This window comes from Pimephales promelas, chromosome 9 (assembly GCF_988280905.1).
Source record: "Pimephales promelas chromosome 9, fPimPro1.hap1.1, whole genome shotgun sequence".
Lineage (NCBI taxonomy): Eukaryota > Metazoa > Chordata > Actinopteri > Cypriniformes > Leuciscidae > Pimephales > Pimephales promelas.
In genome coordinates, this window is record NC_142777.1 from 35,469,658 (window position 1) to 35,497,395 (window position 27,738).

Sequence of the window (27,738 nt, forward strand, 5' to 3'; positions counted from 1 at the left end):
AAAAGCAAGTGTAGATGAGAGGCACAGTGTCATGATGAGCACTTAAACACGATGGCGGGGTACGTGACGCCCATGTGTTATTCTGGCTTATCAGTGCTGTGATAATGGCTTCAAGATAACAGATACACACTCAGAGTCAGTACATCAGTGAGCAAATGTTCTTTTCGGACCATATATCACCCCAAAAAATCACAAGAAAGAGAAATTTGAAATGATATTTTCCTTAAGGAGCATGAAGCCTATTTTTAGGACCATTAAGATTTTTGTGCATTACATTAATGAGAATCTAATGAGAAGCACCATTGAGAATGAGGCTTACACACACACTAACACAACACATTACAGTAATGAGAATAATGAGGGGGAAATGTGCTTAATTATCGTGAAAATAATGTCAAAATACATGATTTTAGTTCTCCTGTGGAACACACAGAGAGAGATATATTTTAAAAAGGTGATGGGGTTATAATAAGTTTTGTTTTTGAAAGAAGATCCGTCAGGTTCCTAATCATATGGAAGATTGTTTCCGCCACAGAATGAAAATAAAAAAAAAGCTAATTGCGACTTATCTCACATTCGGACTTTTTTTTCTCACAATTGCGAAATTATTACTCATAATTGCGAGATATAAAGTCAGAATCGCGTGGTATAAAGTCGCAATTGTGTGTTATAAAGTCAGAATTAAGTGACAAAGTCACAATTGTGTTATAAAGTCAGAATTGATTGATATAAAGTCGCAATTGTGTGTTGTAAAGCCAGAATTGTGAGATATAAACTATTCTGAGGGTCTTTTTTTCCCTTAGAATTGGCCTGATAACTCGCAATTGTGATTTTATATCTCACAATTCTGAGAAAAGAAGTCAGAATTTCGAGATTTAAACTCACAATTATGTGTTATAAAGTCAGAATTGCGAGATGTAAACTGGCAATTGTGAGATTATAAAGTCTAATTTTTCTCTTTTTCTCGCAATTGCAACATTATTTCTCATAATTGCGACTTTATATCTCGCAATCGCGACTTTATTTCTCACAATTCTGATTTTATATCTCGCAATTGTGAGATAAAAAATCACAATTATTAATTTTTTTTTTTATTCAGTGGTGGAAACAAGCTTCCATATGATCACCCTGTCAGTGTTTATTCTGAGATAGCAATTGGCTGGATGTGCATTATCCTTTACTTACTGGGCAACTTGCAAGTAACACCGTTTCAATGCTGGTTTTTACTCGTATTTGGGGCTTTGTTTGGCTAACGAGCTCTGGGTCTCCCACTGATGGTGCAGTGCTGCCAGAAGCGATCCGTGCGTGAAATAAATGTATTAGAAAACATAATATTTTCCAGTTTATTCAACCCGATCTCACGACCAAGTCGTACGAATTCGACGAATGATTAAAAAGTGGCTAATTCGTAACAATTCATACGACTTCACTCGTACGAATTAATACGATTTTGCTTAATCGTACATATTTTACGAATTGGCCAATTTGTTTGAATTCGTACGAATGACCTACCCCTTACCCCGCCCCTAAACCTAACCATCACGTGGGTTTAGACTAATCGTACGAATTAGTACGAATTAGACACTTTTTAATCATGCGTCGAATTCGTACGAATTGGTCGTGAGATAGTGTTGGTTTATTTAGTAAGTATTTTATTTTTTGGATCCCATTGTCTTTTATTTTATGTTCCCCAGAAGAACTAAAGACATACAGTTTTGAAACGACCATTTTCATTTGAAGATATGCTGCATTGTGACATTATTTTCACGATTTAATTAGGCACAAGTATATTTGTAATTCAACACATTAAAATGAGCAAATAATAACACATAAATAATAGTATATTACATACAGTATATACTGTGTGTATATATATATATATATATATATATGGAGAGTTCAGATGCAAAAGCCTCTAAATGCCATTTTTTATCAAGCTTGTATATTTAAGTTGAGTGATTTCACTTAAATGGCAATGATGATTACCTATTATTTGTTATTTAAGTGAAATTACTGAACTTAAATATACAAGTTTGATAAAAAATAATCATTCAAGAAGAAAATTTCAAATGGCATTTAGAGGCTTTTGCATCTGAACTCTTCATATATATATATATATATATATATATGCTTATTCTTTATTACCTTACTCAGCCTAATGTCCTTTTAAATCTTTATGGTAAAATGTAGACGAATGTACAACATGAAACACAAGAAAGTGATTTAGATGTTGGTAAGAAAGTGACAGATTTCTTTCTTCTTATTTTTGTGTGAACTATTTTTAGCTTTTATTGCAAAATTACCCCCCTCTCAGATCTATTCACCCCTTTTCTGTTCGTCATGACGTTGACACACTGAGAGATCATTACCGGCGCACATTCTTGATGACGACAGAGGCCGGGATTATCTGCGAAAGATGGAAAACGAGAGACATGTAGAGAGAGAGAACAAGAAAGATCAAATGATGCTGGTATTCTGTCAGTGACATCATTAGAAGTGGAAACATCACCATGGCGATCAGCATCACGCTTGTAGTGGGAGAGGGCGATACACACTCGCTGGTGGCAATTAGCGGAGCAGATCTGTCATCGTTTGTGCAGCGCTTGGATGTGTGTGTGTGTAGACCGGCGTAACCAGACATTTGAGTCTAGTCCTCATCACACACTGACCTGAGATCTGATCCCACTTAGACATGAAGAGATTGTTTGGTAAAAGTGACCAACCACAGTTGATTTAGTTTTAACCCTCTGGACTCCACACTGAAAGAAGAAGAGGTCCTATAGATGACAATATGCTTTTGTCAGGGGCTTCATATATTAGCGTTATTCTTTTGGGCAAATAATTGACTCTGGTCTTCATTCAGCTTTCAATTGTTAACTGAAAATCTCAGTATTTGTGTCTTGTTTTTCTCAAAACATTAAAATATCGAGACGAATTTACTTGAGAAGCACAGTCTTAAATCATGAAAAAAATAAAAATATCTAAATTGAGTTTATGCCGAAAAACAAGAAAATATATCTCAATGAAGTAATATAAATAAAATGTGGTAACACTTTACAATAAGGTTCATTAGTTAACATTAGTAAAATGCATTAACTAACGATGAGCAATGCATTAGTTACAGTGTTTATTAATCTTTGTTAATGTTAGTTAATACAAATACAGCTGTTCATTGTGCGTTCATGTTAGTTCACAGTCCCTTAACTAATGTTAACTAATTCAACCTTTGATTTTAATAACGTATTAGTAAATGTTGGAATTAATATTAACTAAGATTAATAAATGCTGAAGAAGTATTGTTCACATATTGTACATGTTAACTAATGTAGTTAACTAATGTTAACTAATGAAACTTATTGTAAAGTGTTACCTAAAATGAGATAATTTTTTGCAACCCCATTGCAACTCACTTAATTTCGATATATTTTTTCGTAAAACTTTAACATCTTAAGGAATCTTCTCAATGCTATCTGTAAAAACAGACACAAATACTATGGAAGATTGTTTTCTTGTTTTACAGTGCATGTCTCATTCATTAAATGCAGTTTGTGTAAGAAGCTAGAAGATTACATTGTGCCTTTCAGCAGTTTAAATGAAGTTTTATTGCTGCATCACGCTTCGGTTCAGAAGAGCCCTAATGTAGCTGTCAGAGGGCTATTTATTTGCCTTCATTAAATGATGTGTGAAAAAAACGATAGTCTTCCCCCTGTTATTACCTGCATTGGTCTTCAGGTCAGCGTGAGGTCAGGCTCCTTAATGAGAATCTTTGTGTCGAGTGTAGTGTTGCTGTAATATATCAGCTCCGTTCCAAACCCTAGGGAGTTGCCTTCCTAGACAACATTTTTAGACATCCCCTATTCCATTCTATTCCATTCCATTCTATTCCATTCTATTCTATTCTATTCTATTCTATTCTATCCACCTTATGGGTGTTTGTGACTCTCCTGTTCGAACTCGTTTATCAAAATGAATGAATCTTTTCCAGAGTCAACTCGTTCATTTCGTTCATTGAATGAACCAAATGACACGAAAAAAGATTTGTTCATTTTGATGAACGAGTTCGAACAGGAGAGTCACGAACACTCATCGCAGAACAGAGCAAGACGACCATTTGAGCTTATAAAACGTAAAAATGAGCGATCGTTTCGCTTCATAAGACCCTTATTCATCGTCTTAAATCGTTTAAAGCCCTTTGAACAGTTTGCACTGAAACTGTCTTTTGGACCTTGAACCGTTTGGTTCCCATTGAAGTCCATTATATGGAGAAAAATCCTGGAATGTTTTCATCAAAAACCTTAATTTCTTTTCGACTGAAGAAAGAATGGACATCTTAGATGACATGGGGGTGAGTAAATTATCAGCAAAAGTTTTTTTAAAAGTGAACCACTCCTTTCACTGATTGTTAGCTGTACGGAAGTCACCCATAATTTGCGTAAAGCATCATAGGAATAAGGTGGATTCAATTTCACTCTATTTGTGTGGCATGCCTGAGCATTAATGAACTTGCTGTATTTGTAGAGAAGTTTAGTTCAGCCACTCTTGGGATTTGCTTTCGATTTGGACGCTGTTTTATAAAGCCGCTGTTTGTGTAGACAGTAGACAGCACAGCAGCTCACGGGTTTGGGACTGAGCCGGTGTGTGTTCTGGAATCTCTGCTTTCCAGAGAGAAGCATGCCATCTCCTGTGACCGATCGACATCTTCACGCTTTAATTAACATCTTCACGGTGCACAGACGGCGGCTCTGAGTGGCTACTAACACACACGTTAGCTTCCAAATCCTAGTGTGAGCACCTTGCTGTCCACATAGGCTGTTAGGCAATTTCCTAACTATAATAGAACGTCTTAAACAACTGATTTTGAACTTTATACAGTTAAACACAAAATAGTGCTACTTATTTGAACTCACAATTGATTCCTATGCCGACAACAAACATTAAAAAAGGACAATGCTTTTTTTCAAAAACAGTGCAGTTTTAATTAGACTGACACATATTTTCATAATTTTATCATATTTATACATATTTTTACTGAATATATATATAAATATCACATTTCTCTCAACACATCCACCATCTCAGATTGTAAAGTTGTTGCAATGCATTCTGGGATTTATGTCTCCTTGCTGGAATGTTATTTTAGCATTATGTATATATTATTATAGTTTTTATTTTTTTTATTTTTTTTTTTCGATTTTTTACATTTTTAGTTTTTAAATTTTGTTAGTTAAACTTAATAAGTTAAACTTTTAGTTATTTTGTTTTAATGTGTTTTTATATATATATATATATATATATATATATATATATATATATAGGGTTTTTTAAGCTTGTTTAGTTTTAGTTTTTATTAATTTATTTCCAGTAAGTTATTGTAATTCTTCAAATTATAATCAGTTATTTTCCAAGACAATATTTGTAATTTCCATTTAGTTTAAGTTTTTTAATCTAAAATTTTTTTATTTATTTATAGTATATAATTTATTTCTATTTTTAGCTTTCATTTTAATTTTAGTTTTTTTAGCTTTTTTTAATTTTCATTTCAGATTCATTTTTTAATTTTATGATTTTCATTTTATAATTTTCGTTTAATGCTTTTCATTTTAATTTATATATATATATATATATATATATATATATATATATATATATGTATACATATTTTGAGTTTAATTTTAAGTTTTGCTAATTTATGTAATATATATATATATTACAATATTACACAAAATGCTGGAAATAAATAAAAACTAAAACTGAATATATATATATATCATTTTTATCATATATATACAGTTAATTTTTTCAGTTTTATTTATTTTCCAGTTATTTATAATCCAGCCTAGGTATAGGGAGCAAGCTAGGTTTTGAAAGAGATCCATCGTCTTTCTCCACAGTACAGTCTTATTTTCCTTTTAAATCTTTTTATTCAGTCGAGAGGCATTCTCTCACACACACACACGCGCCTGAACTCTCGTGCACATTTACATTTCCTCTTGCTGTTTTTTCTAGTGGACCGCTGTTAATTAAATGAAAGCAGACGCTGCTCATCCTCATTCGTGCTTATTTTCCCCAGCGCAGCTCCGTGCTAAGATAACCGGTGCTCCTGAAAGCAGGAACCGTCTCCGAGAGGATGTCGTGTGCAGTTCAACAAGGAAAGGAAAGAATGAGATTTACAGGATTAGAGCTGGCAAAAATCCGTCAGTTCTTCCTCTGCAGAAAGGACGCGGAGTTTCCCCCCTCTGCCAAATGGCACCAGCATCCTCCACCAACATCCAAAGGCACCAGATAGATTTCTCTCTTCTGTTGCCATGGGCAACCAATGTCTTCCTCCATCCTTGGGTTATGCCTTCCCTCTCCCTCTCCCTCTCTCTCTGTCTCGTGGGCCACTTGCCGGCGGAGATTCTCCGTTTCCAGGCGGTTTGCCACGTTTCTGTGTCTCTGCGAGCGGTTGGAATAATGCTATGTGATAATGAGGTTAAAAACCTCATGAAGATGTCGAGGAGATTTTCTTTCTTTGTGTCATTTTGCTCGGTAACAAACTGTCTCCGTAGAGTCGGTTCAGACTGACCTGATCGTTTGAGATGAGGTGTAATTTTGACTCCCATCAAATAGCTTTGCTTATAATTATGTGTCTTTCCCTCCCCAGCATCAGCCGTTTCAGTATATATCATATGCATCGTAATATCTGTTCTTTGATGTCCTATTTACAGAGTGCCTCCTCTTTTACTTAATCTTTTCTTGTGATTTCCAAAATTAGATTTGCGAACACTTTCTTTTGATTGTGCACTTTAGACATTCTATAAGTAACTACATGTCAACTTACTCTCAGTAGAGTATTAGTGGACTGTGTGTTTAATATCTGCTAACACTTTATTGTGATGCTCCCCAACAGACTTTATACAGACTATAAGTCACTTTGCAAGTACAAGTCACCTTATAGAGTGCCGAAGTGATGACGTCACTTTGTAGGACAACTCGGAAGCTAGCGGCGCATGGGTTCCCTCGGTTGAAAAGCAATGCATTTTCCACATAGACTTTTGGAAAATCGCAAAAAATAAGATCTGCGTTTAACAAAGAGTTGTGACCCTCACACGTTTTGTCTAGCAAGATAATCTTTACAAGTTAATCCAAAATTTATACATTTTGAAGCCTATATAAAGATTTTAAAAAACACAATCAGACACAATAAAGTAAAAAAAAAACACAAGCAGGTTATAACTCTGTGTTCTATGTCAGATCAAAACGTGAAAATATTTAGAGGTTTTGTTCACCACAGACCTTATTTCAGGCGATTTAGCAAAAACCCGTTCAAAAATCCCATAGACTTTAGAGCGAGGGAACCGTAGTGCTAAAATGCTAACTCACTTCCGCGTTTTGGCCTACAGAGTGACGTCGTAACTTCGACACTATTAAATTAACCTAATGCCTGGTTCAGATTACACGATTTTAGCCCGATTTTGGCACGATCCGTTTGACGTAGGGTGTCGTGGGGATTTGTAAACGACAACAGGCGTTGGGATGCAAGATTCGATCGTATAATCTTGTATAGTGTGTCATAGTGGGCGACAACCTATGTCGCGTCTGCGATGCTTCACGTCAAATAGACTAGCATGTTTAATTTTTTTAACGGTCGACCACGACTGTTCCGTCACATGTATATGGTTGACCAATAGGACAGCCCGTTCTCATCCTTTATCGTCACATAGAACGCTATATGACAAAACGGCGCTATACTACGCACATGGCACCCTTTATCGTTAATATTCACGCGAACCCAAGGCGTCATAAATCCTTTAGCGTAATATGAGACTACCCTACCCTACACCACACCTAAACCTAACCATCACAGCGCGTGTTATATTAACGATAACGGGTGCCATGTGCGCAGTATAGCGCCGTTTTGTCATATAGCGTTCTATATGACGCTAAAGGATGAGAATGCGTTGAATAGGAGCACAGAAGCTTTTCCGTACACAACTTTCAAAAATGGTGAAACGAAAGAGAGACGATATTGTTAACGTTAAAAAGTAAAAATATATAAGAAAACAATATTTTACCTCAAGTTGTCTTTGGAGGATTGACAGCCCATACTGTCCTCTTCGACATCCAGGACCATTGTCTCGTTTTCTTTCTTTTTTTTTACTTTTTTTTTTTTGCCAATACAACACTCACCGCTTCATCCATTGTTTGTTTACGTTCGTTTCCGGAAGTCACACGCTACTAGTTTCGCCGTCTCGATGACATCACGCGCACCATTAAAGACGGCATGCGATGACTGGTCAGGAAGCAACATGTAGTCTAACATGTGTTTTGTCCACGACACGACAAGATTTTAGGAGTCAAAATCGCGTAATCTGACACAGTGACTATCGCAACAGACAAAAAAAAATCGTGTAATCTGAACCAGGCATAACAGTCTAATGAGAATTACTGTAGTAGATGCAAAGTTACTTATAGAATGTCTAAAGTGGACTATTAAATTATATTGTGTAACACTTGCTAATGGTGACTGGATTGGGGAATCAAACTTAAAATTGAGATCCATCATGATCCTGATCTTCATATTTACTTGTTTACGAAGCTTTGAAACTGGAGTTAAATAAATGCCAATCCTTTGACTGCATAAATATAGTATTTGAGAGGATGATATCTTTTTAAATGTAATGTAAATTCATCCAATTTATTTTTGTTGAAAAACATTTGATGAATGAATTTTCCACTGATTTAAATTAAATGTCATGCGACAGTCACTGAGCGTTTTTCAAGTGACCCCTTGTATGTCTGATTTTAATCGCTTAGTATTTATATTACGATTCATGTATTATGTTGTGAATCTGATGCTCTCCAGTGTTTTTTTATTTACTCAACAAAGCCTATCTGAATGTTATTTTGGACAGTTTCCCATAAGTCTCTGTTTTTCCCCCCACAGGTGAATACACTGTGATGACGGCCCACTTCCACCTGAAGAGGAAGATCGGTTATTTTGTGATTCAGACGTACCTGCCGTGCATCATGACAGTCATCCTATCCCAGGTGTCCTTCTGGCTCAACCGAGAGTCTGTTCCGGCCCGAACTGTCTTTGGTGAGTTTAATTTCTGAGTGAATCTCCAATTTACTGTAATAATACAATTGCAAAAAAAAAAAAAAACGTTTAGAGACCGTCTCCGCTTAGTATACGCCTTATTCACTGCAAGCGCCATCTTTGATTTTTAATGAGAATGAAAGCGAGGCTGTGAGGGATAGATCTGCATCTCTTCAATGGGCTGTACTGTTATTTAATGTGTTTTCGGATTGTTCTGCTCATGAAACACTGGAAAAATATCTTTCCAAGAAATTTCAGTTGACAAAAAACTCCCGACAATGTAAGCTGTGGAAAATTGTAAGTAATCTAGGAGCTTTATTCAGCTTTTTACAGCGGATGCCATTGGAAACACGGTAAGTCTATCCCTCACAGCCTCACTTTCATACCTGTCATGGCGCTGCTCTGAATAAGGTCTATAGTAACCTCGGGTTCCTTGAGATGCGGGAACGAGACGTTGCGTTAGCCGCCGTGTTCGCTGTTTGATCAGCTGTGCAAGCGTTCAGTCGTGATTCTGACGCAATTGTTGCGCCCATGCATTATATACAGGGGGGTAATCCATCAGCCGGGAACTGAAGCTACCCTGGGGGCCGCCATTGGTTAGCAAGCCTTCACATGCTGTTAGCATTCCTGTAACATCAGGCAGTTTTGATGTATATACCGTTTAAAGTTGATGATCGCGTTATTTTGCATATTCATCTGCTTACTTTTGAAATCGCTTGTTTCTGATTCTTCTTCGCCTGTGTTTGATCAGGAGATTCAGTACTCTTTCAGAAGATGTGTAATAGCGCCCCCTACCGTATAACAGTGAAAACATGTAAAGTCTGGAATTTCCATCAATGGCGGGGAAGCGGTGTCTCATAAATGACGGAAATTTTCATCAATGGAGGGGAACGAGTTAATTTCATAAATGGAACGTACTGTAGTGATCAGTGATGGGTTTATCATGAAATATATTGATGGTTGATTACATTTAAAATCTTTCCACATGGTCGCTGTTGCCAAACTGATATTCTGACTTCTGCTGGGTTTGACGCACTGTTGGCCTCCAGTCGAACTAAAGGAGAAAATCTGCATAAATTAATTTACTCTGACAGATTAATGGAGGACTAAGGTCACACTGAGCTGAACGAAGGTTTGATTTTAGATTAAAATTGACATGGCTGTGATTGAGTCTAGATTTTTAATTCTAACAATAGTTGTCATATTCACCCATTCAGGAGGAAATTAAAGTGAAGTTTACAAAAGTTTTTTGACTGTCTCAGAAAGTATAACATGCAAAAAAAAAACTTTCATTTTACTTTTCAAGAATAAAATAAAAAAAAATCAACTAAGATTTCACACTTTGAATCCCAGACTTTATGTATGATCAGCTCAGTTGAGAAAGTCCATTATCTTGGCAGTGTCTGATATCTTTGTAGCACCAATGTGCTGTTAATATTAGGCAATTATTTCACAACCCCCCAAAAATAGAGAGGTCTGGACCTCAATGGTGGGTACAGCCATGGCCATGAAATACAAAAAAGTACGACTTATTTTATTCTAGAAACCAGCGAAACACACAAACCAGTGCTGAACATTATTTAAAAAAAAAAAAACATTTTGATCATTTGTGTTAGTTCAAATTGCATTTACTAAGGTTAAGAGACATCTTTAAAATGTAAAAATGTATTTGTAAATGTTAAAATTAACAATGAACAATACTTGTATGAACCTTACAAATTGACTTTATTGTAAAGTGTCATACAAATCCAAACAGTCATGCTTGCAGATGCCCATCTTTAAATATCTACACAAACAGTGTGGCTAATGAATGCATAAAAGCGACCAGCTGGATATAAACTAATGCAAATAAATGGTAACAATCGTGACATTAAACATTTAGGTCGGGCTTGTTAGTTCACCCAAAAATGAAAATGATGTCATTAATGAGTCTCCCTCATGTCCAATCCCGTCAGACCTCCATTCATCTTCAGAACACAGTTTAAGATGTTTTAGATTCAGTCCGAGAGATTTCAGTCCCTCCATTGAAAATGTGTGTACGGCATACTGTCCTTGTCCAGAAAGGAAATAAAGACATCATCAAAGTAGTCCATGTGACATCAGTGGGTTAGTTTATTTGAACCCGAATACACGGACACACGTCAGCAGCGTCACTGAACGCGGATCCACAAGATAAGATAAGATAAGATAAGATAATATAGTACTTTATTGTCCGTGTACACGGAAATTTGTCTTGCAACACAAACTCCAACAATTATAACACACAGAAACTAAAAACAAAACATACAGTCATCAATAAAAAGTATACAAAAGTACTTAAATAATATTATGGGTACTCCGCCCTGCAAGAGTGTTCTTCAGCTACAAGTGGGGGGAAAACTATCACTTCTTTCCCCTCATGCGTTGATTCAGCATCGATATTGACAGAGGAACAAATGAGTGTTTGTATTTGTTCTTCCTGCACTCTGGGACCCTATAGCGCCTCCCAGAGGGCAGGAGTTGATACTCCTTATTCAGCACATGAGAGTAATCTTGGGAGATTTTATGAGCCAATCGTACAGTATGTATTTCATGACTTTCAATAAACGCCTTCTCAACCGACTGTCCCACCAATTTTGAACAAATTCCCAGGAGCCGAAAAATCCTGGCCTTCAAATGAGCTGAGAGGCCCCCAAACCACACTGCGCCACCATACTGCAGAATGCTTCGAATAGTTGACACAAAGAAAAGAGACAGGATTTCGCTACTCGCTCCGAATGACCAACAGAACCGGAAGAGAATACAATGCTGAATAAAGTCGTAGTTTTTGTTATTTTTGGACCGAAATGTATTTCCGATGCTTCAAAACATTGTAACTAACCCACTGATGTCACATGGACTACTTTGATGATGTCTTTATTTCCTTTCTGGACAAACACATTTTCAATGGCAGTAAGTAACACTACTGTAGCTGAAGAAGCAAGATTGACCTTCAAGCCATAAAATTCACAAGGAGCCCAGGGAGCCTCTGGCTCCTGAGTCCTCTGCCCCAGATTAAAGACTTTAACAGGGAAGCCGGTCCTTTCTGGGCATTTCTGTGAGGATTTATGGAGCTCAGGTACGGAATAATTCGGTTACTGTGGATATTCCCTGAGCTCGGTGTTGCTAAGCAGGTAATGTTGAGGAGCTGAGCCCTCCTGGCATAGGTTCAGATGTCTTTCTGCCCCTACTGTCTGTCTCTCTTTCTGTCTTTGTCTTTATTCTACCGTCGGTTTCTCTCTCTGTCCCTGGAGGCTTTCTGACAGTTCTTCAACTGTCCCGGCCTCTTTCTGTCTCTTATCTTTCTCGCTCTATCCGTCCATTATACAGCCTTTTAAACAACCTGCCATGAGGCAAACGTTCAGAACTAGCGTTCCCAAAAGAGATATTGCATTGCCAAACAATAACGCTTTAAGGTCAGTATATTAATGCCACAAATTAATTGTAGAGCATCATATGAAATGTTAGTATGTTGTGTATAGCTTATTAGAGTTAAACAATGTGTCAAGAGGTATTAAAGTTGAATAGAGAGAATGGCATTAAAATGGAGCTCAGATGTGCATGAAGGCGGTCGAGAGCTGCATAATTGAAAACTCGCTCTGGGCTAAATAGCTAAGGAGTGTAGAAAAGGCCACCCCTTTGAAATGGACTCTTCCGATCTCCCCCGCCTCTGTTCGTGAGTTGGACTGCTCGTAAAAGTTGCACGGAGAGTTAATAAGCAAGATCGCCTGACTAGAGGATGTGCTGACATGTTTATAGTGAATAAAAGTTGTAAATAGCAGTTAAGTTCGATCGAAGTGCTGTCATTCAAGGATTTAAAGATTATGTGTGTGCGTGCAGCTAATAGTAAGTACACTTGCATATTTATCGCATGATGCATCCGTGAGGGAGATTTGAATAGGCTGTCGCAGCATTGTATCGGAGTGTTCATATTGTTGGTTATGTTTGCCTTTGTATTGTCACTTAAATAGCAAGTTATCCTCCCGTATTGTTAGAAGTATAGGGACATATATTTGTATGTTGTGTGGACCTCAATTGGGTCTCGGGGAACATGTACGGGCATGTTAGCACTAAGTGAGTTAGACATACAGTGAGAAAATAATCGAGACAGTTATAAATATATGTATATTATCACATTGCTTTATTTCTTTAATTCCCTTTAATACATCCTTGATTATATTTATACCAGAATTGTAGAGCTGTTGTAGATCTGTGATTTGTAATTCATTTTATTCATATTCTGTATATTGTTTGTTACAGAACCACATACATGGTCGCATTCATGGTTACATGCCTGACCTTTGTACAATAAAGCACCTACGAGAACCCAAACTACTCTGGTGTGAGACATCCTGTTCTAACCGGACCTCCTGTAGCCGTTCAAGTAATCCGAACCAGAAAGTATAAAGAGTGGTTAGCAGTATTTTACATGGTCCTTCGAGCCGGATTGAGTGGACTGCTACAGCTATGTCTCATCCAGAAAGACAAACCCCTGTCGCACGACCACGGAGACGAGTTTGCCCTCCAGCTTACTTCGAAGACTATGAGCTCAGTGGACCTGGGTCTCGTCGACAGCAACCATGGTCGTCTAACTACCAAGCTGTACAGGAGGATGAACCACTAAATCCTACAGATCATTCCAGATCCACTTCACCAGTCAGCCAGGCATCAGATTGTGCAGAATGGAGATTGACTGACCGCTGGGACAGCACTTCTGTAAAACTGAGAGAAGAGAATGCTATATTGCAAAGGCAAGTGCAACAGTTACCAGAGTTAACAGCTATGTTTGAAGAGATTAAGAGGGAGAATGCAGCTTTGCAACGACAGGCCAGCCAGCTTCCTGAGATCATCACAACACTACAGGAGATGCGTCAACAGAATGCTGTACTCTGTAATGAGCTTCAAAGTCTGAAATCTGAGCGTAGAGATTTACCCAAGTCAGTCACTACACCAATGCCACTACCACGCTCTTACTCTCCAGTAGTCAACATGCCGACTCCACAGTCGTACCGCCCAATACCAGCCACACGCTCCAGATTGACACCACTTGCTGTTGAGAGACAGTCATATCCAGCTGCATTAGGAGAAAGCTCTGAGCTGAATGAGGACTTAAGAAACATGAACATTTCTTCTTCTACAAATGAGAGAATCCCTTTGACAACACAGTTTAGTTACACACCCCATAGCAGGTATGATAACTCTAACCTGTATTCCCCGCCACCTGAGCAGCCTGATTATGTGGTTCCATCACTGGACTTTCAGACACCAGCCCATGCCGAATATAGTTTGGAGCATCCATTACCTTCATTTTCCAACGAGAAAACCTACAGAGGCCCAGCACCTACCATACCTTTCCTTAAGTCTCCTGACCCTAGGGAGTTTTCAAGGCTGAGAATTGCTCTGGAGAACATCCTGCCTGATGATGCCTCAGAACACTTTAAGTTTCAAATCCTCACAGACCATCTGAAACTAGAGGAGGCCCTCTTAGTGGCAGACTCTTACAGCAATTCAAGGTTTCCCTTCACCAACACTATGAGTGCTCTGACTAAAATGTATGGTCAACCTCATCAATTAGCCTTGCAACGAATCTCTGAGCTGATGGATGGATCCAGCATACGCAGTGGAGATATTAGAGCCTTTAGGATGTTTGGACTCCAGGTACGCTCTCTTGTCAGTATGTTGCAGCAGTTGGGTCACAAAGGTAAAGTAGAGCTGGAATGTGGATCACATGTATCTCGTCTTCAGAGTAAACTGCCACATGACCTTAGATCCAGTTTTAAGAGATATACTTACCCACTGCGAGTTGAAATTCCTACACTGCTACACTTTGCAGATTGGCTGGAATACGAGCTTCAAGTGCAGGAGGATGCTAGTCAGTATGCATGTCACCCAAAACAGGATTCCTCTGCACATCTCAGGGAGGTGAGAAGAGAGCCTAAGCAGTTTCGCAGACCAACTACAGTTCTCCTTGGGACTGGAAAGTCACCGTCCACACTGATGTCGTCAGCCACGTCCAAGCCAGATCCAGACCGAGCGGAGAAGGGAAAGGCCTTTTGTCCATACTGTGACAACGACAAGCATTATTTGAATGGCTGTGATAACTTCAAGCTTCTTAACAAGGACCAGAAGATAGACTGGATAAAGACTAAAAGCCGATGCTGGCGTTGTGGTCGTGGACATCAAGCAGCCAACTGCACACTAAAGACTTGCTGTCCAAGTTGTAGCAGAAAGCACCTTCTAGTACTGCATGAAGTCAACGATCAAGTCAATCCATATAAGCAGAACACCGTTCCGTCTAGTGCAGTTTTGTATCTTGATCGCTCAACGTCCAGTAGCAAAGTGCTTCTTAAGGTGGCAAAGGTACTACTTCGGAATGGTAACAGAGCGATTGAAGCTTATGCAGTGTTGGACGATGGATCAGAGCGGACCATCATTTTGCATGATGCAGTAGAGAGATTGGGACTTGTGGGAAAACCTGAGGAGCTTATGCTTCGCACAGTGAGACAAGATACTCAGGTAGTTCACGGCGCAGCAGTGAGTTTCACAGTGTCTCCAACTGTTAACCCCAGCAAAGTCTACAAGATCGGTAATGCCTTCACAGCCAATGTACTTAGCCTGGCAGAACATACTCACCCAGTCAGTGTGCTGCAAAGAAAGTTCAAGCATCTCTCCGGGTTACCGCTGCAGCATCTAAACAAGGTACAACCTGTGCTTCTCATTGGCTCTGACTGCCCACACCTTATCACACCTATACAGCCAGTCAGACTGGGGCCCCCTGGTGGTCCGGCAGCAGTGAGAACCCGTCTGGGATGGACACTGCAGGGTCCAACTCAGGAGTTGAGCAGTCATCCTTCCTCTGATCAATGCTTCTTCACCTCGCTGCGGCCCGTCAATGACCTTTATGCCAACGTTGAGAGATTATGGCAAATGGATGTTCTACCTTACCAGAGCGAAAAGGTGATCACCAGGTCACGGCAAGACAAAGAGTGTATTCAGCTTCTGCAGGAAACCACTGTGAGGGTGGATGTTGCTGGTGTTCGACGATACGCTACTCCTCTGCTACGTGTTAAGAACATGCCTCGTCTCCATGCACCTAAGGAGGCGGTTATACCTCAGTTAAGGGCAATCGAGAAACGACTGGAAAGGAACCCCGATCTGGCTGCAGTATACCAAGAGGAGCTAACCAAGTTAGTAAAAGCTGGGTATGTTGTCAAACTTGATCAGGAACAGGTGAACCAAACAGAGGAAGCCTGGTACATTCCGCACCACATAGTGCAACATAATGAGAAGAAAAGGGTAGTCTTCAACTGTTCATTCTCATACCAAGGGCATAACCTGAACGAGCTCCTCCTTCCTGGTCCAACACTTGGTCCGTCACTTCTGGCAGTCCTTCTGCGTTTCCGGGAGCACTCCATTGCCATAAGTAGCGACATCCGGGGTATGTTCCATCAGGTACGCCTCTTGCCAAAGGACAGACCCCTACTGAGATACATCTGGAGAGATATGCAAAGAGAACGAATCCCTGATGTCTATGAATGGCAGGTACTACCTTTCGGGACTACTTGCAGTCCATGTTGTGCATCCTTTTCGCTCCAGAAACATGTAATGGATCACAGCCGGCCTGGAGAGGATACACGTGTTTCAGTGGAGAAGTCATTTTATGTGGATAATTGTCTTCAGAGCTTTGCTTCCCGTGACATGGCCAAGAATCTGGTCGACAAACTCTGCAGCCTTCTAGCATCTGGTGGCTTTGAGTTACGACAGTGGGCTAGCAACGACCCTTTAGTCATCAGTCATCTGCCAGAGGAAATTCAGTCTCAGAGCAGCATCCTCTGGCTCCGTGAAGGTCATGAAGAGGCTCAAGAATCAACACTGGGTCTGCATTGGAATTGTCAATCTGACACACTTTCGTATAAACAACGCACACCTGACCATCAAGTGCCCACAATGCGAAGCATATATCAGATTCTTGCTCGCCAGTACGACCCACTTGGCTACATCGTACCATTCACCACTCGAGCTAAGGTGTTGGTACAGAGGTTGTGGGACAAAAGGAGGGAGTGGGATGACCCACGGCTACCAGAAGACCTACTAGACTCTTGGAAACACTGGGAGAGCGAGTTGGAAGACCTGCAGCATATCACTCTGCCCAGATGTTATTGTAGTAGGGAGCTAGACTGTTCCAATAATCATAGGCAGCTTCATGTCTTTTGCGATGCCTCAGAAAAGGCCTACGGATCTGTGGCATACTTAAGAACAGAAAGCCCTCAAGGTATGGTGGAGGTAGCCTTTGTAGCAGCTAGGTCCCGTGTTGCCCCCAAGAAACAACAGAGCATTCCTCGTCTAGAGCTGTGTGCTGCACTTACAGGGGCGCAGCTTGCTAAAGTCCTGAAGACCGAGTTAACATTACCACTCAGTAACGTCACTCTGTGGTCCGACTCAACTACGGTACTGACCTGGCTTTTATCAGATTCCTGCCGCTTTAAGGTTTTTGTGGGGACCAGAGTGGCAGAGATACAGGACCTAACTGAATCTGACATCTGGCGTTATGCACCATCGGTTGACAACCCTGCAGATGCCATAACGAGAGGGAAGTCTCCCTCTGATCTCAACAGAGATAGCATATGGAACCAAGGTCCAGTATTCCTCAGACAACCAGCAGAACAATGGCCAGAGATACCACTATTAGCTCACCTAAACCAAGACAGTGAGTTAAAAAGGTCAACCTTCTGTGGACTGTTAACCTCAGCTCTGCCACTGCCAGATCCTCAGCAATTTCACACGTTCACAGACTACTTGAAGGCTCTTATGCAACCATCCAATGAGAACCTTCCTCCTGTTGCGACTGCAGAGGAATATAAAGAAGCTGAGCTCAAGGCCCTCCGTCAGATCCAAGCAGATTCCTTTCCTGAAGAGGTGTCTCATCTGCAATCTGGTAAACCTTTACCAAGTAACAGTAGACTGCTGTGCCTAGCCCCTGATCTGGACCCGGATACCAATCTCATACGTGTTGGCGGTCGTCTCAGACGGATCAGCGAATTAGAAGAAGAGACTGTTCATCCTATTGTTCTTGACCCACGTCACCCATTAACCAAGCTGGTCATTAAAGATTACGATGATCGTTTGCATCACCCTGGACCGGAGAGGGTATTTGCAGAGCTCAGGAGGAAATACTGGGTATTAAAGGGACGAGCAGCAGTCAGACATCACCAGCGTCAATGCACTGAATGCCAAAAATGGCGGGCTAAACCGCAACCCCCAAGAATGGCTGACCTCCCACCAGCAAGGTTGAGGATTCACCGGCCAGTTTTCTATTCAACTGGCATAGATTGCTTCGGCCCTTATCTCATAAAGGTGGGACGCAGAAATGAGAAACGTTGGGGGATCATTTTCAAGTGTATGACCGTCCGTGCAGTGCATATTGATCTTCTTGCAAGTCTGGATAGTGATTCATTCCTTATGGCCCTTCGTCGCTTCATTGCTCGGCGAGGTAAACCCTTCGAAATCCTTTCAGATCAAGGAACAAATTTCAAAGGTGGAGAAAAGGAACTTCGTGATGCCTTCGCAGCTCTTCAGCCTGAACTCCAGGCTCAACTGGCAAGCCAGCAAATTAGGTTCACATTCAATCCACCCAGTGCACCACACTTTGGTGGATGCTGGGAGCGAGAGATTCGATCTCTGAAAACAGCCCTGCAAGTGATCCTCGGAGCGCAGACTGTAACTGAAGAAGTGTTGAGGACTGTTCTCATTGAGATAGAGGGTCTACTGAACGCTAAACCGATTGGCTATGCATCTTCAGATATTGCTGACCCAGATCCCGTTACACCCAACATCTTGTTGATGGGGCGGCGGGACGCCTCACTTCCACAAGTGACATACCAGGATACCGAACTCCTTAGCAGAAGGAGATGGAGACATAGTCAGCTACTAGCTGATCACTTTTGGAGGCAATTCATTCGCAATTACTTACCCAGTCTTCAAGCCAGACATAAATGGATGTCAGAAAAGGACAATCTACGGGTAGGCGAAATCGTTATGATTGTGGATCAGCAGCTACCTCGTGCACTGTGGCCAGTGGGAAAGATAACACAGGTCTATCCAGGAAATGACAACCGAGTCAGATCAGCTGAGATCAAAGTAAAGGACAAAACTTACATAAGACCGGTAACCAAGATCATCAGTCTACCGCCTCTTCCTGAGTAACTTATCGATAACTCAACACTTAGTATGGCCTTTTAGTTGTTCAAATTCACGTTGTGAATTTGGGGGCGGCTGTAGAAAAGGCCACCCCTTTGAAATGGACTCTTCCGATCTCCCCCGCCTCTGTTCGTGAGTTGGACTGCTCGTAAAAGTTGCACGGAGAGTTAATAAGCAAGATCGCCTGACTAGAGGATGTGCTGACATGTTTATAGTGAATAAAAGTTGTAAATAGCAGTTAAGTTCGATCGAAGTGCTGTCATTCAAGGATTTAAAGATTATGTGTGTGCGTGCAGCTAATAGTAAGTACACTTGCATATTTATCGCATGATGCATCCGTGAGGGAGATTTGAATAGGCTGTCGCAGCATTGTATCGGAGTGTTCATATTGTTGGTTATGTTTGCCTTTGTATTGTCACTTAAATAGCAAGTTATCCTCCCGTATTGTTAGAAGTATAGGGACATATATTTGTATGTTGTGTGGACCTCAATTGGGTCTCGGGGAACATGTACGGGCATGTTAGCACTAAGTGAGTTAGACATACAGTGAGAAAATAATCGAGACAGTTATAAATATATGTATATTATCACATTGCTTTATTTCTTTAATTCCCTTTAATACATCCTTGATTATATTTATACCAGAATTGTAGAGCTGTTGTAGATCTGTGATTTGTAATTCATTTTATTCATATTCTGTATATTGTTTGTTACAGAACCACATACATGGTCGCATTCATGGTTACATGCCTGACCTTTGTACAATAAAGCACCTACGAGAACCCAAACTACTCTGGTGTGAGACATCCTGTTCTAACCGGACCTCCTGTAGCCGTTCAAGTAATCCGAACCAGAAAGTATAAAGAGTGGTTAGCAGTATTTTACAAGGAGTGTTATCTAATGTATACTTTATTATGACGCTTGTATGTACGCTGCACAGTCATGTTTTTCATTACTAAAGTAATAAAGGATTAGTCCAACCGAAGATGAAAATGCTATCATTTGCTCACCCTCGTGTTGTTGCGAACCCCAGAAGAGTTTCTTTCTTCCAGGGAACACAAAGGCAGTTACATTGCCGAATCCCCGGAGTGCTTTCCCAAATGGGGACCGGGGCTTTCGAGCTCCAAAAAATAAAAATAAAAAGCCCCATAAAAGCAGTCAGTATGGCTCATGCATTATATTCTCTAGTCTTGGGATGTGATGCAATAGCTTTGTGTGAGGAACACGGCAAAATTACGTAGTTTGTGGAAAATCTTGCCGTCGGCGACAACTCTCACATCTTCAGCTCAAGAATGTAGTGTTAAAAATGCATTGCACATTTGACAGTGATGCTAAATCCCTTGGTTTTTCACGTGTTGTGAATGATTGGCAATTTTGAATAAGCGGGTGTGAAAATGGTGATTTATTTGTGAACAAATGTCTATCGTGTGACTTCAGAGGATATAGTGCACGAGTCATGTGGTTTAATTCAGTGGTACAGTACATTGTTAGGACCCGAGCACCCTCTTGGAATTGCTCTGTTTATTATTATTCTCCGAAATGAATCGCATTTTTAAAGATGCAAAACGCAAGTCTCTGAGTTTTTGCAGAACTACGCCCCCTCTGGCGACAAGCGAAACTGCAACCAGAAGTGTGCACGCTCATGTACCACACACACGCACGCTTGCATGAGCTGTTCATAACCAAAGGAGCATCAGCCGCACAAATCTTTTGTTACAGTCATAATGAGGTAATAAAGTGCAAGTCATTTAAAATATATGAAAGGAAAGGCATTCGAGTAAATTACACACTTATGTGTGTGTGAGGGGAAAACTTCGTTTTTTGTTTCCATCGATCTCCATGTTGAACTGTTTTATGTGTTTACTGTATCCACTTATGATTGTATCATTATTGAAACACGTTCATGAACAATATAAGTTATTACTTTGTATAGGACCCGTTTGAGCCCTCAAGCAGACCGGAGATCTCTCCATTTGTTGAAAGCTTTCCCGATGTTGACTCTCGTCTTATTCCGACGCCTGGCACTAGACACAAGTTGTATTTTCTTTGTCTTGCGTGGAGTTGGCGTTGGGGTTTGGAATGAAAAACAAACCTGTCTCTTTGAATCCATCTCCTACTTTTGTGGAAAGTTGACTAAAGTTGTGTAGCTCGAGTTGTCTTCGCTAATATGGAGAATGGCGGCGAATACACAAACCTGCCAGACATGGCCAGGCGAGCGTGAACGCGCATGACGTCTCAAACTCCGTCCCGAATCCCTCTTATTTATTTTACTGGGCGATCGCAGTGAACAGAGAAGGGCTCATTCAGCCCATCAGCCAATTTTTTAATTGTTTAAGCATGTATGGGTTAGAAAAACGGCTATTTTTAACATAAAATGTTGCATAATGCACCTTTAAGGGCCTAAACATGCACAAAAACTCAAGAAAATTTGCACACGTGTCAGAACTGGCGAAATATTTACATCTGATATGCGGTTCACAATTGGGCGGGGTAAAATGGCTCGATAGCGCCACCTATAAAGGTTCAACAGAGTGCGCCTACCGTTACGAAATTCAGTACATACATGTAATGGCCCAATGGGCTCTATGCACGGCGGTATTTCCGGTGAAGGTGTAAGGATGCTCGATAACTTCCGCCGATCGTAGAGTCCAATGCAATACCGAGAATTTATATTGAATTTTATACTCCATGGTTATACTAATGAAACGTTAGTCACAAAAACAGATAAAACAGACACCCCTCGTTGTGTTTATGCTTCTTTTTTAAATTATATTAAACAAACATAACTATATATAAAATTACATCTAAACGTATGTACGTTTCGTTTCAAAGACGGGAGGACAGTAAATATTGAAGACTGCCATAATCCCGTTTTCCTCGGTTTTTCTCCGCTTAAATCTCCACAACCGGAAATTGACGAGCATCCTTGCGTCAAATGCGGAACTTATGCGTGCATATAGCCCATACCTACAAAAAAGTCTCTTGGAGTGTAGCCCTAAACACAACAGGAAGTCAGCCATTTTGAACTTCCTCTCAGATTTTTGTGCACTTTTTGCCATTTTCAGGGCGTGTACTTTAACAAACTCCTACACTTTTAATTTGTTTTTCTTAATTTGTGCTGAATGGAAAAAAAAGCATCTTTTGTGCTCCACAAAAGAAAAAAGGTATTACGGTTTTGAATGCGAGTGTCAATACATTTTTGTTAGAAAATGAAAGCATCTTAAGTTGACAGCAGAGAAGAAAGTGACTGCTCTCGCCAGGTATGTTGAATGGTATCAGCTAGATTTATTTGCAGCTCGGTCGATAATGACACTTGATGGAAACTGAAAAAGAATCTGTTGGTCACCATTACATTTTATAACCTCTATTTAGGATGAGGGTTTTTCAGATGGTGTTTTGCTTTTTTAAAAGTGACAACAGAAGCATTTGAAGTCGTTGGAGGCCGTATGAGTTCCTTTCATGTGCCTGAAGTATTTGAGTGTGTTCGATTACATTTCTCTCCATGCCATAACTGATACTTTTCCATCATGTGGTCTAGTGTCTGACAGCATCTCTACAAATGAAATGATTAAACATTTAAACTCTTCAGAAAGCAAATCACCTGCTAGCCGGGCGATCCGGCTCCCCACGCTTCTTTACTGCTCCCCATACAGCTCTATAATACAGTCAATATAAAATCAATTTTAATCTACCATGTCTTCATTTATATTCTACTTTAAATGAGTACACATTTTAATGATTTATACCCTACGTGATCAATGACTGTTGTGATGTTTAATATAAACAAATGACAACATATATCAAATTTTATTATATTTTTTAATTTATTAAAATTATAATCACGTAACTAGCACACTTTTATTTATGTACTTAAACCACGAACTCAATGATTATTGACTGTTGTGATGTTTAAAATAAAAAGGTATGTCTTTTTACTGCCATTATAGTACACTTCTATTTAAACCATACATTAAGTGATCAACAATTGCTGTGATGTTTTATATGCTATTATATAAACATTGTTTTATTTATTAAAATTAAGTATTGCACTTTAAACTTGTATTTATTTATTTATTTAAACCCTAAATTAAATGATTAATGACTGTTGTGATGTTTAATATAGCTTTTTACTGCCATTGTAAATATATAAATATTATTGTATTATTTATTAAAATTATAATCATATAACTGCGGTACTTTGAACTAGTACACTTGTCTAGTAAACATGTGTTTATCTATTTAAACCATACATTAAGTGATCAACGATTGTTGTGATGTTTTATATAAACAAATGACAAAAAATGTTAAATGCTATTATATAAACATTGTTTTATTTATTAAAATTATAATCACATAAGTGTTGCACTTTAAACTTGTATTTATTCATTTATTTATTTATTTATTTATTTATTTATTTAAACCCTAAATGAAATGATTAATGACTGTTATGATGTTTAATGTAAAAAAAAAGGTGTTTTCTACTGTCATTTTGTATTATGAATATTATTTATTATTATTATTATTATAATCATATACGGTGGTATACTTGTCTAGTAACTATTTATTCTAGCCATACTTTGGAGTAGAAGGCCAAATGAGATGATGATACACAATGACTAATGGGTAAATATCTACATTTTTTGCTGTGTACATACTATTGAACAAATACACTTGGAATATCATTTAAAATGGCCATTTAAAAAAATATCCTCTGTGTGTGTTTTCTGACCTCTTTCGCTTTTCACTTTCACTGATGGATGGATGTGTTGTCACTGCTGGATATCTGCATTTCGCCTCAAGATTTCTGATAGTCAGGGGAAGGTGATCCGCATCCAACACTCCTCATCTGCTGCTCTCTGGCTGTCAAACCGTTTCAAACCAACATCCGTTGGCTGCTGCTGTAATGTCCTTCCCGCCCGGGATTGAATACTGAAGAGTTTGACGGCGATGGAAATTAATTGGAGGCATTTGTTTACGTGCATGGTCGCAATGGGAGTCCCCAAGCTTGCAGGTGGATCTGTCATTGCAGATGGAGCAGGAGTCAGGAACCGGCTCCAGTCTCAGCTGAGAGCGTTCAGAGCATCGCACACTAAAAGTCGTGAAAGTGCCCGAGGATTCTCATTAAGGTTATTGTCTCTCTGGTCCCCGACCAAAGAAGGCTGTCATCTTGTTGTGTTATTCCCTCAAAAACAGAATTATTCAAGCCCTTCTTTGTAACTCACAGGGCGCTTTCTAAAAATACTTTAATTTTGCAGTAAACACAGCAGTTCTAAAGGGGCAGAAATGCGAAAGAAAGAGAGTGATTCAGGCATTTAGAGGCCAAAGTGTTGTCGTGTTCTTGGTCGATTAGAAGCCCGAAGACTGGACAGAATGTGCTACACCAAAGATATTACAGCAGGGACATCCCTACAGACTCAAGCTCTAGTTTTTCAAAGTCATTGAGGTGAAATATGTTATTTTTGGGATGTTACAATATTTCCTCCTGAGCCACGAAGGTTGCTGTGTTGCTCTGCACGTATAAAGAGCTTTTGTTTCAGGTCGAATAACATAAGTTATAACATAAGTTATGGTTATGTTCCATGACATCCATCTATCCATCCATCCAGCCAGCCTCTGTATTGTCTAACCAATGAAAGAGTGTTTTTGGAACAATTCTGACCAGTTTTTATTAATTATTTTATATATTTGTTTATCAGTATTGTTCAACCAATGGAAGATGTATATATTATTATTTTTAATTTTTTTGAACAATTCTGATCCGTTTTTATTCATACTTTATATATGTATTTATTTTTTTATTTATTTATCAGTATTGTCCAGCCAATGGAAGATGTGAAGTGTTTTTTAAACAATTCTGACCAGTTTTTAGTCATTATTTTATTTATGTATTTATTGTTGTATTGTTTTATGTATTTATTGTTTTATTTATTTATCAGTATTGTCCAGCCAATGGAAGATGTGAAGTATTTTTTAAACAATTCTGACCAGTTTTTTTAAACCTTTTATATATTTATTTATTGTTGTATTGTTTTTATTGGTTTTTTGTATTCGTATTTGTTTTATTTATTTATCAGTATTGTCCAAGCAATGGAAGATGTAGAGTGTTTTTGGGACTGTTTTTGATCATTTTTTTCATATATTTATTTATTGTTGTGTTGTTTATTTATTTATTTATGTATTTGTCACTCTTTAATTTATTGTTTTATTTATTTATTGCCCAACCAATGGAAGACATGTTTTTGGTAACAATTTTGACCAGTTGAAGTTAGTTTAAAAATATCTATTGATAACTTTTTATTTTTAATGCTGTTGTTAAGTGTTTAAATTATGTTTTATTCCATAACAACATTTTAACCATTTGCATTCTCTGAAAACATTTGCTAAACCGGTTTTATTTTTCCTATGCCATACAACTCTATCTTGGCGAAAACTTTTGAGTAGTATTTCAGCATGAGTTTGAAGTTGAAAGTCTAACTTCAAGAAGTTGTATAATTGAATTGAGCTCTGAATTGGTTTAGTAAAGTAATTTACATTGCATTATTGTTTCTATTCTTCTCAGGTGTGACCACTGTACTGACTATGACCACTTTGAGTATCAGCGCTCGTAACTCGCTGCCGAAAGTCGCCTACGCCACAGCCATGGATTGGTTCATCGCAGTGTGTTACGCCTTTGTCTTCTCCGCCCTGATTGAGTTTGCTACCGTCAACTACTTCACCAAGCGCGGCTGGGCTTGGGATGGCAAGAGCGTGGTCAATGACAAGGTAATGATCATCAATCATCTCCCAGAATGCTTTGTGTGGTTCGGGTGGGCTGCCGTATGGATCGGATTGATTAACTTGGTGACAGTGCGTTCAATTTTTGAGTAATGCGACGTCTCCGGTGACAAATTAAGTGACAGGCAGGAAATTCAAGCCTGGAAGTCACTGCACAAAATTGCATATTTCTGCTTTGTTTAGGTCTATGAATACAATTTTTAATAAAAATCTGATTAGAAAGGTAATTTCTCATCAAAAAAATCTCATCAAAGGTCTCCAGAAACAGGCCATAATGATCTCACATGTGCTCAACATATGAACTCAAACATTTCTTGTTAAATCCATTTTAAATGATCATTTGTCAGACAAAGCTGATACCTAAATGAATGCTTATGTAAATCATCCAACATTTTATATTTTGTTGTTGTACAACATCCAATGTTTCTCCATCTGTTTAGTGCACCTTAGAAAAAGCGATGCGTCTCATTACGGTTTACCTCTGTAAATTATATATAGGCGTTTATTTTATATGCTGAACAAGAACTGATGTTCGCTGATGTCCTGAGTGTAAAGACATGCTGATAGTCTTTGATACATGAGGCTCGCTGCAGGTCAGAATGAGATAACCACAGAATAATCCATAATGATTTTATCATGGACCACTGCATAGTTCAGTCATATGAGAGTATAATAGAGTGTAATAGGCCCTGTTTACACCTGGTATTAAGAGGCCATAGATCCTTGTTATCCCAATACTGTTACAAGAAACAAAAAAGGGGCGACTCGTTTGCAACCTTTGTTGGTGAAGGAAGATATCTTGCTCTCTGAGATATGTGCTTTGCTCTAGCTTCTATTACTTCAATTGTCAAAAGTACACACAGGTGTAATGGCTGCAACAACAAACACATCTGTTGCAATTGTGTTGAGGAACATCATGACAAGGAGAGTTGTGAAAAAACATCTAATTTTTGTAATTGCTCTGGTGATCATTAAGCTGCATCAAAACAGTGTTCAATTTGAATCAAAGAATAGGAAAAAGAGAAGGTCAGATGTACAAAGAGGATTGGTTATCCTGAATCAAAGAAAATAGTGCTTCTACACCTGTTTAAACGTTTGCTTCTGCTGTCAAAATAAAGCTGTGAGAACAATAGATTGCCAGACAGGTATCACCTGGATGCATAAAGATAAACCTCATACTGTTTAGAACTATATCTAATCTTAAACTAATCTTTTCTCAAGGACGAATAAAACAGAAATTCAGAACGAAACTCCTTCAAATTACATTCATCTCAGGCAGAGTTCAACAACTGAGAACCAAAAGGCAAATAAGAAATAACAGAAAGGCAAGCTCTTCACAATCAAACAGTGTTGTAGTTGAGACCAGCTCACTTGAGTCCAAGTCAAATGCCGAGATCATAGAGGATCGAGTCCGAGTTGAGACCGAGACCATAGAAGGTCGAGTCCGAGTCGAGACCGAGACCATAGAGGGTCGAGTCCGAGCCGAGACCAAAGAGAGTCGAGTCCGAGCCGAGGCCAAAGAGAGTCGAGTCCGAGCCGAGACCGAGACCATAGAGGATTGAGTCCGAGTGGAGACCGAGACCAAAGAGAGTCGAGTCCGAGCCGAGACCGAGACCAAAGAGAGTCGAGTCCGAGCCGAGACCAAAGAGAGTCGAGTCCGAGCCGAGACC

The 27,738-nt window shown here is 39.2% G+C and overlaps 2 protein-coding genes across 3 annotated transcripts in view; both read left to right on the top strand.

Moving 5' to 3' along the window:
• Positions 1-27,738, top strand: part of gabra2b (gamma-aminobutyric acid type A receptor subunit alpha2b) — an 80,362-nt gene that overhangs the window by 41,375 nt on the left and 11,249 nt on the right. For both annotated transcript variants that reach the window (XM_039663110.2, XM_089135058.1), the window contains exons 8-9: positions 8,927-9,079; positions 25,854-26,056. In XM_039663110.2, coding sequence (XP_039519044.1) covers positions 8,927-9,079; positions 25,854-26,056 — 356 coding nt within the window. The remainder of the gene's footprint in view (positions 1-8,926; positions 9,080-25,853; positions 26,057-27,738) is intronic.
• On the top strand, positions 18,140-20,174 carry LOC148977594 (uncharacterized). Its single transcript, XM_089135059.1, has 2 exons — positions 18,140-19,596; positions 20,011-20,174. Exon 1 carries the CDS (start codon positions 18,362-18,364, stop codon positions 19,298-19,300), a length of 939 nt encoding a protein of 312 aa, XP_088991185.1. The 5' UTR covers positions 18,140-18,361; the 3' UTR covers positions 19,301-19,596; positions 20,011-20,174.

What these genes read in the sequence shown, in the direction of transcription:
- LOC148977594 (XM_089135059.1), top strand. Translation starts at nt 18,362, where the DNA reads ATGGCTGACCTCCCACCAGCAAGGTTGAGGATTCACCGGCCAGTTTTC.